Here is a 14,165-nt window from a genome sequence, read left to right as displayed (position 1 = left end):
AACACGTAGTTCCTGCCCTTGAGATGTCTCTGGTTAATAGGGCAGCTGTGGAGATGGATAGAATTGGATCGGTGTGGGGTGTATTTTAGCAGTAGAGCCAGCAGAATCCATTGGGGGTGAAGGACTAAGAGGAATCAAGGATGCCTCCTAGGTGTTTAGCTTCTTCCAAGATAAGGGAGCTGTGGTAGGGCAGGAGCCGTGTCTTTACCTTGGACCTGTTAAGCTGGCTTGTAGCTGCTTGACGTCTCAGCGGTGGTGACGAGCCGGCAGCCATGCTGTGAAATAGGAGACGCGGCGCCGTGGCGTTCACTAACGTGCTCTTAAATTGTCTGTCCTAGCCTCTGAGAATGATTTGCTGAACAAGCGCCTAAAGCTCGATTATGAAGAAATCACTCCTTGTCTTAAGGAAGTAACTACAATGTGGGAAAAGATGCTTACCACTCCAGGAAGATCAAAAATTAAGTTTGACATGGAAAAAATGCACTCGGCTGTTGGGCAAGGTAAGCTTAACTGGGAATCAGTCCAGCCGGCCTCACCCCTCACTGATGACTGGGGAGAAGTATGGAATAAAAAAAAATTTTTAAGTCCAATTTCAGTGGCCATCTCTCTCCTATTTATCATGTCTTTACCTAATCTGTTTCTAGATGTCTTAGTTCATTGATGTGAGTTTCATTACCTTTCATGATTCCTCTTAATTAAATTAACTAAGGAAACAGGAAGAAGACAAAAGAACACCTAAGGACTTAGTTGCCTACAAACTGGGTAATGATGTGATGATACGCTGAGTGAAATAGTAAACTGACAGTGAATCGTGTGCCTTCTGTCTGGGTGCTCTCGGGAGGTAACATAGTGTCCGGCCCGGACTTCAGGCAGGTAGGCTCGGGTTTGGATTCCAGCTCTCCAGTTACTTTGCAGCCCTTGAAATAAAAGATGCTGTGTGTGTAAGAAGGCCTCTCCTCTTAGTGAGACCCCTAAGTGACGGAAATAAAGAGATTTATAAACATCCCAAGTTAAAGTTCGATCAAGGTGGCAGGATTTTAGGGTGTCAACTTGGGAGAAGGAGGAATAATTCTAGGGAATTTTAAATAATTCAAAGTTTACTTTGGCTTTAAACGATTTCTCTGAAGGTATCAAGGTGTAGAACTTGATAATCTGGAGCGTACTTTTCTAGGAGTGGGATTGCAAAGAGGCTACCTGAGCAGTTGGCAGTTTGGGCCAGAAGCAAACTCTGCTCACCTTTGACCCAGCACTGCCACATATAGAAACCCATTCTAGAAATTAATCAGTCAAAAATGTACTGCAGTGGGAAGAGTGCAGATTGTGGCAGTGTTTAATGGCCAAAAAACAAAGCAGAACCCAAAAAACCCCAACCGCGTGACCACACCCATGTCATATTCCTTGAAAATAATGCAGTAGATTTATATTGACTGCAGTAAAAGGTGTCTGAGGTCAGTCGTTAAATGAGAAAGGACAGCGTGGCCTCATGTACAGCTGTGTATCTCCATACGTGTATATGTAGAAAGACAGCCTTGACGTGTTTGCAGATACCTGAGTTGTAGACAGGATGGCCATACCTCCGGGTTACCCGGCATAGCCCTGCTTTACAAGCTGTCCACTCATTAATAGCCTTCCTCCCCTTCGCTTTCAAAAGCTTCCCGCTTTGGGTGGTGGATTATATGTTCCCTCTAGTTGTGAATGGTTTTTCACTTTCTTCTTTATACCTTCTGTATTTTCAGAAGGTTTGTTTGTTTTTCTCATGTTTACATAGTGAGCATATAGTGAGTAAAAATTTTAAAGTATTTACATCTGGGGGGAGGGTGGCTTCCTGCCTGCAGGCCCAATCCACTGCCAGGTTTCTTTCTGGGGTTAGGATTGGAGGCAAAACTGAGCGTGCGGAAGGCTGTTCCAGGTCATTCTTAGCAAACACATTGGCACCGATTTGCATGACCCTTTGTTTTTAAATCGTAAAATCTAAGCTTTCTCTTAAACACCAGAATATGTGGTACTGTCCAGGGACGGCCAGTATTTTTTTCCTCCCAAAAATAAAGGTTTGATAAGATAATGGGAATGATTTAGTAATAAGGGGAAATTGGTCATCTCATAACTTGGGAAATTTCCCAGTTTGACAAAAATATTTTGTGAAAAGCCCCACTATTAATCACTTAACATGCTGACTGTTTTTCAGCCCACATTTGTTTCTAATACTGTGTGAAGTATGAGGTGTGTATGTGTCTGTACACCCCCCCACCCCTCCGGATGCATCTCTGAGCAGGAATAGTAGGGAGAAAAGAGACAGTATGGAAAGGCAGATATCAGGGTGGATTAGTTTCCTGTTGCTGCCATAACAAATGATAACAAAATCGGTGGCTAAAACAACAGAAAGTTTTCTTAGTTCTGGAGGCCAGAAGTCTGAAGTCAGGGTGTGCACAGGGTCGCCCTCGGCCTCTCCCAGCTTCTGGTGGCTGTCGGCACTCCTTGACCGTGGCTGCGGCACTTCAGTCTCTGCCTCTGTCTCTGTGGGCACATCGCCTCCTCTTCTTGTCTTCTCCTCTGTGTGACTCTTTTCTAAAGACATTGTCATTCTGGGTTATGGCCTCATTTCAAGGTCTTTACCTAACTTAATTATCTCTGCAAAGCCCGTTTTCCCAAATAAGGTAACAGTCACAGCTTCAGGCGATCAGGACGTGGACATACCTTTTTGGAGGTCACCACTCAACCCACCACACAGGGTCATCCAGTTGACTCCAAGTTAAACATTCAGAGAAGGTGTAGGATGTGGTCACAGTTAAGTGTGGCCCTGTGTTTCTCCCATAGTGTAAAACCAAATTACTGACTATACTGTAAGTACTTCCAAGAGATGGCTGAGTGATGCTTTCTAAACAGCTCCTGTGAATCTGTAATAAATGAAATTGACTTTCTGGTTCAAATCCACAAATGATGATTTTATTATTAATTGCCAGGTAGGAACATAAGATATTTTCCCCAGTACCCATCTGAGTAGCAGCTTGTGTGACAGTGAGAACTTTGAGAGAAAACGGCAGTCACTTTCCCTGGGTTGCCGGCAACTAGCTGGGGCACCTCTCCTCAGCAAGGGGCCTCTGTTTCCCCATCTGCACCATGTGGAGTCGCATTTCCCTCCGCAGGTTGTGGGGATGATGTAACGTGTTTAGAGTGGTGCCGGCGCCGGGTCACCTCGCGGGGAGCGTTAGCTGCTGCTCTTTCCCGGAGTAGGGTCTGCTCTCAGAGACGGCCGGGGGACACTGGCAAACGACCTTCCTGGGTGGGCTCTCCGAGTGGCAGGGAAGGGTACAAAGTGCTCACTTTTTTTTTCTGGATGGAAAGGAAGATTAATCCCTGATTACGAGGCCCCTTTTCTCTGAAGAGCACTCCTCAGAGGTGAGGAGGGTTTGGTGTCTTATCCTGCCGTTTTCTTTGTCCCCCCATTTCCACGTTCGGGCCTTGAAACAGCGGAATCATGAACCCAAGAATTTTGATCCAAAACAGTCACTTTTTCTAATGAGGTTTGACCTGAGTAACATCATTGACTTTAAGAGGACTTTTCTTAGTTTTAGACAACATTTTAAAATTACTTTGAGTATTTAAGTTAATCACATCTGAAACATTAGGTAGAGGCTCTTAGATCATTTTTCTTGTTTGTAGGTCCATGTTGAATGCTCACCAGGGCATGTTCATGCAGACCGTCCCCTGTGCAGCCTCTGGCCCCTTCCTCCAGCTCATGCTTGCAGAAAGACGTCCAATCAGTATTCCAGAATCTCAGCTTTGATTCGGCTACTCCTTCCCCAGCTCAAAAACATTCAGTGGTTCCCTTCAGCTACCAAATAAAGTGCAGGTTTCCTGCCCTCAGTTTTGCCTCTAGTAAAGCCCTTCCAGCCTGACTGCCACCTGCTCCCTCCTGCACGTGCCGTGTGCCCAGGGAGGTCTGCGGAAACGCTCTTGGTTCCCTTCCTCTGACTTGGCTTCTCTCTTCTTTCTCCCACTCTTGAGTCTTGGCACAAGTGAAGGAGTCCAGGAAACCTTGATCTCCTTCGTCCAAACTCACCTCTTTGCATCTATCCCTTCTCTGAGTTCACTTTGTTTTCTTAAACTTTAAAAAAATTTTTTTTAGTTATTTATTTTTTATTTTTGGCTGCGTCAGGTCTTAGTTGTGGCACGCGGGATCTTCGTTGGGATCTTCGTTGAGGCATGTGAGATCCTCTGCTGCAGCATACGGGCTCTGTAGTTGCGGCACGTGGGCCTAGTTGCCCCACGGCCTGTGGGATCTTAGTTCCCCGACCAGGAATCGAACCCATGTCCCCCTGCATTGGAAGGTGGATTCTTAACCACTGGGCCACGAAGGAAGTTCCTGAGATCACATTTTGCTGTGTCATTTTACATGCTTGCAGTTATTTCCCAAGGACGTTATTAATTGGCACCAGTTATAGGGGTTCATGTCATTTTCATCAGTTTATCGCAGAGTCTAGCACAGTCTGCACATAGCACGTAGATATGTACTACGAAAGGGGGGAGGGGGTCAGGGAGGTGAGGGAAGAATGGCGGGGAGTGTGGAGGAAGGAAGGAAGGGAGCAAATACGACAGAATTCTGGTTGCTTTATTTCCATTCCTATGCAGTTAATTCACAGTGGAACTAGAAGTTGGATCAGTGGAATGAAGCACAACTCGTTTTTATTGTTAAGTTGAATTCTGTACATGAAGCCCCTCTCTCTCTTTTCCACCCCCGCTTTTGAAGGTGTGCCGCGACATCACCGGGGCGAAATCTGGAAATTCCTAGCAGAGCAATACCACCTAAAACACCCGTTTCCCAGTAAACAGCAGCCAAAGGACACGCCATACAAAGAGCTCTTAAAGCAGCTCACCTCCCAGCAGCACGCCATTCTCATCGACCTCGGTAAGCCTGCAGTCGATTGGACATGAAAATGGAAGTTTCACTCACTTGAAAAATCTGAAGAGACTGTCCGAGTTATTTAGTGCTCTGCCTTGAGGTTTAGCAATCAGAATTTGCTGCTGAGACTTTCAATTAACAAAGCCCTGGAGTCATCACAAATGTCTTCTCAGGTCTATAAAAAAACCTCCGTCTGCGCCGGGTGGCTTGTTACCTCTGCTCAGCATGGGGGCTTGGCTGGCGTGGGGCTCCAGTTCTGAGCACGGTTCAGTTCAGTAACTCAGATATTGATAGGAGGTTTTGCAGTCAACCCAAGGAGCATCCTGGAAATGCAGGTGTCAGAGCTGAGGCTGCGTTTAATTACAGGAGCTACTCCCTAGTCTTTACGGTTTACAAACAGGGTTTATTAGAAAAATTGTAGAAAGCAGTCTGTGAGTGCACCCTGGGTGATTTTATTCTGGGAACAGGGAGGCGCCTCGTCTCTCGAGCAGTTTTAAAAACGCTAAGGTGGAAACGGTGTCTTGGGTACGTTTGCAGTTGCCACAGTGGAGAAGTTGTGGAGGCAGGCTGTAGCCATGGTGACAGAAGGCCTTCTGTCTTGTCAGCGGCCCCAGGTGGGGACATCCTTTCCTGCCTGCTCCGCCCCCAGCGGCCTCCGTCTCTGGCTCTGCTGGCAGCAGGGCTCCTGGGCAACCCCGTGGGCTCCCAGCCCTGCCGCTTCTAGGGCACGTGGTCCTGCTTCCAGAACATCCACCCTGGCTGCCGCCGCCCCGGGGCTCCCCAGTCCGTGTCCTGGGCCCACCGGGTTCCTGCAGCCGGGAGGGGGCAGCACAGTTCCCAGCCGTGTGAGGCACGAGCCGGGTCGGGCAGCACCGAGGCTTTTCTGTCCAGCCACACGGCACTTCGTCAGGGTAGATTTCATAAATGTCCCTCTCCTCTTCAGGTCTAAGTTGAAATGTCATCCCTGAGAAGCTGTCCCTGACGTAGCCTCTTCTCCTATCTTCAGGCTGGGTTAGGTGCCTCTGCTAGGCCTTGTCCCACGCTCTACACTCCCCTCAGCGTACTTATCACATTCATCATTATGACAGTTATCATTAGTATTTAAAGCTAGTACTTAACTTTACCTTGGACCGAATGTTGGGTGAAGTTACTTGAACTCCTTTCTTTAGTCCTCACAGCACGATCAGGGAGATGTTGTTCTATCCTTGTTTGGAGCTGAGAATATTGAAATGCAGAGAGGTTAAGTCACTTGTCCAAAGTAACACGGCTGGTGTGCCACTGAACAGTGTGACTCTAGGCCTGTGCTTTTAACCCCCCCCCACCACACTGTCCTTAGTTATGTGGCGGTGCCTTTTTATTGCCTTTCTCCCCAGTAGGATGCAGCCCTCCCTCTGTGGGATGGACTGGGGCCATTTGCCATTGCACCCTAGCTCCTAGGACAGAACCTGTCACATAGTAGATGCTCACTAAATCTCTTGACGTTGACTGTGAGGCACCGCACTAGCATCCCAATCTCACGTGACCCTCACAGCAGCCGTGGAAAATTGGCCCTGTATCCTCTTTAAGAAATGAGAAAAGTCTCTGAAGCGCGGCGAAATCAGGTGTTGACCGTGGTCACACAGCTGAGTGCCAGGACCTAAACCCCCTCCGGCTCTGTGCTGCAGTAGGCCCCTCCGTCCCTGAGGCCCTCTGCCCAGGAGCCCCAGGCCTTCCTAGGAGACGGCTGGCTGGGTGCAGGGTGATGCTGACAGGCCGTGATTGCGCCTTGGGGACAGTGAAAATGTGAGGCCTGGGGCTGGAGCCCATTTGGCCCGCTGACCCTAAGGAAGCAGTTTTGTGAATTGGCAGTAGCTGTGTTTGCTCATGTGGTGAGTAACAGAAAAAGTGACATCATGTTCCTATCATGTGAAATGAAGAAAAAAATAAATTTCGGGTAGGAGGTTGAAAGGGAGGAAGGAGCACACGTGGTCTCTGCCCCCAACCGGGGATGGGAGGAGGAGGAGGGGACGACGTTTCCTCCTAACTCCTCTCTTCTCTCAGTTTTCTTTCAGTAAATATTCCTCATTGTTCCACGCGCAGGACTGGGCCTCTGCCTCCTGTAGCTCAGATGCAGTTACTCTTCTGCAGAGGGAGGAAAAGGCCAGGTCAGCACGACGGCCTCGGCGGGGCTGTGCCCCGGGAACCTGTGTTTGCGCGGCCACCTTCAGGCACCTCCCTGCCCAGGGGCCTGCGGCTGCCACTCCTCTAGTTGGCCCAGGGTCTGCAAGAGCCGAGATTCGGCCTTTCCTCCTTCCCAGGCAGGGCCAGGCTGCACTCACGTCCTGTCTGTCCCTGCCCATCTCCCACCCTCACCCTCTGCAACCCCGAAGGCCAGCTGCAGCCCCACGCCACACCCAGACTGCGCCAGCCTTGTCTCTCCACCTCACTTCTTTCCCAGTCACGGCCCCCAGTTCGGATGCCTTCTCAGTGCCCTCCCAAGGTCCCAAAGAAGCTCTGTTTCCAACAGTGCGTTTCCCAGGTGACATCTGTGCGTCTCTCCAGGCTTCCTCCAGGGCCAGCCTTCCCTCCTCCCTTGAACTGGGAGAGCCGAGTATTGGCCCAGGTCCAGTGGTGGACCAGGTGCCCTGCCTGCCAGGCTCTGGCTCTGCTGGGTTCACGGAGGCCTCGCCTAGAAGTTCCTCCAGACTTTTCCCGTTGCTTCCCCCTCACCTCTCACCAAGGTGGTATTTGCCAAGTCAGTTGTTTTGTCTGCACTTTTTAATTTAGTCTACAGTGTGACTCACTCAAGGCCCAACAGAGGTGTGTAGGGCAGAGCAAAAACAAATCGTGTTTCAGTTTTTCGTAAAAAAGTGACATCCATATCCTGGCCAGAAGAACAGAATGCTTATTGGTTGGATGTATTTTGGGTTTGCAAGGATTTTTGTTTTCCTGGCTTTTGCTTTACTTTCTGAAATTAGCTGTTAATCTAATCAGGTTTGCAGTATTCTTTCCTCCAAGGAGTGAGAATAATAGACTTTGTAGTTGGGCAGTGTTTTACAGTTTGTGAACCATATTCTCTAGCTTTGTTGGATTTCAGCTTTACACAGCCCTGTATGAACTTGGACACATTATTTCCACTTCGTAGGTGATGTGGTTTGCCCAAGTTACAGGCTACTACTCAGTGGCAGAAAGTTCTAGAACCTTGCTCTTCTTAGTCTCTGTATATCATGTCCCCTCTAGGACACTGTATGGCTTCTGTCTGTCTTGGCTTTGTCCACTGCAGACCAACACAGCCTTCCCCTCCTCTGGTTAGGTGGAGAAATGCTGTCAGAGTTGGCCCCATTGAGCCAGGAGGAAACAGTGTACCAGATGACACTTAGCAAGTCATGCTGGGGCCTTAGTTCCGGAACCTGCCCCACCCTCTAGGTGTGGTTCCAGCACATCCATTTGTGCTGCCCTCAGGTAATTGTAACTTTTCCCTTCTCCGGCTCTCCCTCCTGGGTGGACAACCTGTATTGCCCAGTATCCTGCCTTCTGGCTGTGCCTCCCATCTAGTCGTGGCCACACGAAGGGCCAGGGGGACACTGAGCAGCGAGCTGGAGACCCCCTTCAGGCTCCAGGTCACCCTCCGCCCCGTCAGCTGCTGCCCTCCTGGGTATCCCGTTGTCAGTGCCTCCCCTGGGACGCTGTCCGGCGTCTCCCACGGTAGGCGGGTTGGCCAGGACACTGGAACAGGTCCAGAAATGGAGGGACACCATTGAATCAGAGAGCAGACTTAGAAACTGCTCCCCATGGCTTTCCAGCAGTGGGATGACTTGTGCAGGGTGAGTATAGGAAGGTTTGTTGCGGGGAGAAGTAGAGCAGCAAGAGAGAAGTGAACACAGGACAAGAAATCAGGAAAAGAGTATTGCTGCCCTCCTAAGTCAAGTTCAGGTAAACTGATCTGGATTGATTCAGTGCTTTCTTACGGGGCTGAGGAAGAACACACGAATGTATCCTCCTCCCTTTGCTGAGACCACATAATTAAGGTGAATGTTTCCCTCGTGGCCTCCATGCACTTCTGCCTTTGCTGATCCAGACAAGGCCGTAATTGTCAGTCCAGGCGTGGCCCCGGCTGAGCACCTCTTTAATCAGGCATTTTTCTGCTCCCTAGAAACACACTTCCCCATCAGTCACGTTCCAGAAGGAGAGGGGAGGTGGGATTTGACAGGTATCGACCACACAAGCCTCCTGGACAGAAGAAGTCTTTTTAAACTTTGAGTACCAGCTTTTTGTGAAAATCGGGGTGTCGAGAGCGTTTTATTTCAACCTCTTTCTGAGAGGTAATTGTTTTGTATAAGAGAAAACACCTACTGCTCCCCACTGTGCTTCAGAGCACTGCCTATGGTTTAAAGGAAGAGAAATGTGTGTGTGGTGTGAAGCACTTGCGGGGAAAGGAGCAGTCTGGGCAGAGCTGATCGGGGCGTGTGCTGGCGTGGGGTTGGGTAGAGAACCACAGCTGACCGCTCCTCTGGACAGTAGACTCCTGTTTAGAGGATAGACACTCTTCTTCCTGTTTTAGATGGAAATCCAGGTAACTACAGGCCCGAAGGCGGTTCTCATTTCTTTCACCTGAAAGCATGATTAATTGCTGATTTTTTAATTGCAAACATTATTCCAAGAACAACCAGCTGACCTTGTTTATAGAGCTGATTTATGACGTAATACCACTTGTAAAGATCTGTTGCTTTAACCTAAAGCACATCAGATTTCTGGTTCAGTAGGCTTGCTTTTTTTCAAAATACAACAAATGTCTTTTGTTTTCACAGGGCGAACCTTTCCAACACATCCGTACTTCTCTGCTCAGCTAGGAGCGGGGCAGCTGTCACTTTACAACATTTTGAAGGCCTACTCGCTTCTAGACCAGGAAGTAGGCTATTGCCAAGGTCTCAGCTTTGTAGCAGGCATTCTGCTGCTTCATATGGGTGAAGAAGAGGCATTCAACATGCTCAAGTTTCTGATGTTTGACATGGGTCTGCGGAAACAGTATCGGCCAGACATGATTATTTTACAGGTAGAGAGCGTTCCTTAAGTCTTTGATAAAGATGAACTCTAAAATGTTTATGATCCCTTTCCAGGTATATCTAAGGAACTTTCCCACCATCAGTTAACACCGTTAACACCTGTCACTGCTGAGAACTTACTCTGTGCTAGGCCTTACATCAAACGTTGCATGTGCACTTACCTCCTCAAACTTCAGGAAGACATTGTTGATCAGCTCAGTTTATAGATGGGAAAGCTAAGGCTCAGAGAGGTTATGTAATTTGAGCAGGTCACACAGCTAGCAGGTGGCAGAGCTGGGATTTAAACCTAGGCCTGTCTGACTCCAGGGCACCCTCCCTTTTACCCTTTATCAAACCACCTTCAGGTGGTCTGATTCCTAACCTCCCAGTGTATTTGCTCCTTCCTCTGCAGGGGATCCCACCCCTACCCCTCAACCCCTGCCATCCCAGGTCCAGCTCAGATATCACCTGTTCACGCAGGTGCCGTGTCCCCCCTCTTCCACCCACCCCGGCTCGCTGTGTCACGTGATCCTGTCTCATTCCTTTTGCGTAACACACTTAACTGCCTGAAATTATCTTGTTTCCTTAGTTATTTACTTGTTTATTTTCTGGCTCTCCTTAGCGTATATCATGAGAGGGCAGGGATCTTACCTGTCTTGGGGCTGAGTCCCTAGTTCCTAGGCCAGTGCCTGGGATGAAGTGGGCACCTCGTCCGTATTTGTTGAATGAATGAGTGACAGGTGGCAGGTCATGTCAGAAGAAAACCCCATACAACAGTGTGTTCCATTGCTGCTACCACCGCCTTTCAGAGGTGGGGAGAACTCTGGATCCTGCTTTGAGGATATTCCTAAATGTTGGAACATGTGTTTACGTGTTTGTTTACCAGCAAGATACTCTGATATCAGAGCCTTAGAAAGTGTACGTTAGAGCCAAGGACTTTTCCAGAGCACTGAACAACATGGCTAGAAATCCTTTCACCTCCACCTGTGTGTGTGGACCACGTGAACATAAATCCCATAGAAGGAAGCCATCCCGTTCACTAGGAGATTTGGGCCCGCATAACACTTTCCACACATGCTGTCGGGTTCTTCCTACATACCCCCGTTAGCGTATTTAATGTAGGTGCGCCTGCCATCGCAGAGAGTGGAATGTTTCAGATTTGTATAGTATAGTATACAACAGGATATACTGATATAGTATATTACACAAGTCGTGTAATACGTGTACACACGTGTAATATGTGTACACACGGCTGTGTTTGGGCTGGTGGCCTAGAGATTAGATTTCTTTTTGATACAAAAGAGCCGCAGCTGGTACCTGAGAGAGCTATGTCATCTGGCCTCCCGGAAACAGTTTTTCCCATTGTGGGCAGTACATATCCAGCTGTAGCGCCCTCTCCAGGTCACTGGTCCTCTGGGCTCGGGCCAGGGACTGCTCAGTCGGGGCTGGCTGTAGGCCAGCTGTGAGCCCCGGGACCCTCATGGGCTTCCTGCCAGAGCCGCGTCACTCTGAAGAGGGAGCCCCCTGAGCTCACGTCCAGCCCACTCGGAAAACTTTTCTCCGCCTCGAGATAAACGCTTGTCAGCTTATTTGAACTTTCCTGTGTTGTAAACCTGAAGAAGTCACACCTGTCCTGCCTCTTGAGTGGTTTGGGGGGTTCAGCGGGAACTTAGGGGACAGGTACAGTAGCATGCTTCTGCAGGCTGTGCTCTCACTCCGCTGTTGGCGAGAGGCTGACTTTTTACTTCAGGTTCCCCTGGCTTTGGGTTTTGCTAAGAATGTGTATCTGTAAGAGAACTTACGAAACGTTGCCACAAGACAGACGCGTAGCTTCTCCCAGCCGAGGAGCGCGAGGGAACAGTAAGAAGAAAGGCCGTGGCCGGAGGAGCCCCGCCGTGAGCGCCCCGGGCCCAGCCCGGCCCCCGCCTCGCCACAGCAGCCCCAGCGAGCACTCGCTGGATGACGGAGGGCGAGAGCAAGGGTCTCAGGAGCCACGAGGAGAGTTCCGTGGTCCTTCCGCCTCCGAGTGGGGTGGGTGCTGATCTCCCGCGGTGACCCTGTGTGCGTGTCCCTGCAGATCCAGATGTACCAGCTCTCGAGGCTGCTCCACGACTACCACAGAGACCTCTACAATCACCTGGAGGAGCACGAGATCGGCCCCAGCCTCTACGCTGCGCCCTGGTTCCTCACAGTGTTCGCCTCGCAGTTCCCCCTGGGGTTCGTAGCCAGAGTCTTCGGTGAGTGTGTGTGAGTCTGTTCGCCGGGACCCGCGTCCTCGAGTTAGATGGGAGCCGTGTGTCGTCACTCCGTGGTGATTCTTCTCATTTTTATACCTGCGTCTTCTACAAGAGACAGGCTGTTATTTGTCACTCTCAGTTTAGTGAGGATCGGGCTTCGGGAGGTGCAGGACCTGCTTAACTTCTGATGGTCAGGGCCTCGCCTCCATGCCTTCTTGCGGGCTTAGATCCGATTCCCTCCCCGCAGGCTCCCCCTGGAGCAGGCTTGCTGCAGGCTGGGCCGAGGAGCCTGGCGCGGGGCCCAGAGATGTTTCTCCTGAGCCTCTTCTTCGACCTCTCTGGCCCGGGACTTGCTCGCTGAGCTCCCTGAGACTTCTCCACCGGAAGTCCTGGGCCACTGCTCTTTCTAGGTCTCCCCTGCGTCTTCTCCTCTCGCTCCGCTTCCCCGACCCTTGGCTCTTCGCTTCCTCTGCCGGCACGCTCTCGAAGGCACGTCTGTGTCGCCAACCCACGGTCCGTCCTCACGCGCCCCCCGCATCAGCTTCCCACTGCTGTGCCCCCGTAGCTGTGGGTGGGTCACATTTCAAACCATCTCCCGTTTACTTGATTTACTTTTCGGGAAGATTGTCAAAGTTTTAAACGAATGTTCACGTGCAAAGTCTCAAAACTGCCTTGTCAATTAGACGTCAATTTAAAAAACTGAAAATTAAAAAAATGTAAAAGGTTGCCTTGACCTGGCAGGGATAGGAGCCGAGTGACATGCTGTGAGCAGTCAGCTCTTGTACAGTGTGCTTTCCCTGCTTCAGGATGAAGTAATAATTCTGACAATTCAGGTTCTTTTTATCTTTTTACTGTGGAGGAAGAGGTTATTAAAAAATTGATTGTCATCACATACCAAGTGGTTTTTTTTTTTTTTTTTTTTTTTAAATATTTATTTATTTATTTATGGCTGTGTTGGGTCTTCGTTTCTGTGCGAGGGCTTTCTCCAGTTGCGGCAAGTGGGGGCCACTCTTCATCGCGGTGCACGGGCCTCTCACCATCGCGGCCTCTCTTGTTGCGGAGCACAGGCTCCAGACGCGCAGGCTCAGTAGTTGTGGCTCACGGGCCCAGTCACTCCGCGGCATGTGGGATCTTCCCAGACCAGGGCTCGAACCCATGTCCCCTGCATTGGCAGGCAGACTCTCAACCACTGCGCCACCAGGGAAGCCCACCAAGTGGTTTTAAAGTACCATTTATGTTGAGTCACTTGATAGCTTAAAAACCTGTGCTCTTATACTTTTTTAGATTCGTTTTTAGAAATAGAGACCATCTTAAAGGGATTGTTCACAAAAGAGAGAGTCACTTTAGGCATCTTTGGGCAGACCACTTGTATATCTAGATTCTAGAAATCCTAAAATTTGTTTTTTTTTTTTTTTAAATAAATTTATTTATTTTAGGCTGCATTGGGTCTTTGCTGCTGTGCGCGGCTTTCTCTAGTTGTGGAGAGCGGGGGCTACTCTTCGTTGCGGTGCGCAGGCTTCTCATTGCGGTGGCTTCTCTTGTTGCGGAGCACCGGCTCTAGGCGTGTGGGCTTCAGTAGTTGTGGCACACGGGCTCAGTAGTTGTGGCTCGTGGGCTCAGAGCGCAGGCTCAGTTGTTGTGGCGCACGGGCTTAGTTGCTCCGTGGCATGTGGGATCTTCCCGGACCAGGGCCCGAACCCATGTCCCCTCCATTGGCAGGCAGATTCCTAACCACTGCGCCACATGGGAAGCCCGCCTAAAATTTGCTTTTTAAGTGGGCATTGAGTAGTCTTCTCTCCTCCTCTTCCCCCACAAAGTACTAGATTTTTATTATCATTTACTTCTGTCCACAAGAACTTATAAAGAATTTCCCATTTGGCTTTACTAGGAGAATCTAGGTTCTTAAAATATTCACTACTCTCCCCATTTTTGCATAGCTACCTCCCCAAATTGATTTTTATTTTCCGTCCCTAAAAAAAAAATAAGCACTGAAAATAATTGATACTA

General features: G+C 49.5%; 1 protein-coding gene across 10 annotated transcripts in view; it reads left to right on the top strand.

Moving 5' to 3' along the window:
• The window catches only part of TBC1D1 (TBC1 domain family member 1), a 218,338-nt gene that overhangs the window by 186,738 nt on the left and 17,435 nt on the right, over positions 1-14,165 (top strand). For all 10 annotated transcript variants that reach the window (XM_082390467.1, XM_082390465.1, XM_082390469.1 and 7 more), the window contains 4 exons: positions 339-500; positions 4,748-4,906; positions 9,688-9,932; positions 11,999-12,158. In XM_082390467.1, the coding sequence (XP_082246593.1) occupies positions 339-500; positions 4,748-4,906; positions 9,688-9,932; positions 11,999-12,158 (726 nt within the window). The remainder of the gene's footprint in view (positions 1-338; positions 501-4,747; positions 4,907-9,687; positions 9,933-11,998; positions 12,159-14,165) is intronic.

The sequence above is a fragment of the Balaenoptera borealis genome, assembly GCF_965194805.1.
Source record: "Balaenoptera borealis genome assembly, chromosome: 4".
NCBI lineage: Eukaryota > Metazoa > Chordata > Mammalia > Artiodactyla > Balaenopteridae > Balaenoptera > Balaenoptera borealis.
The sequence above is the reverse complement of the archived record's forward strand: the minus strand, read 5'-3'. Positions and strand labels throughout refer to the sequence as shown.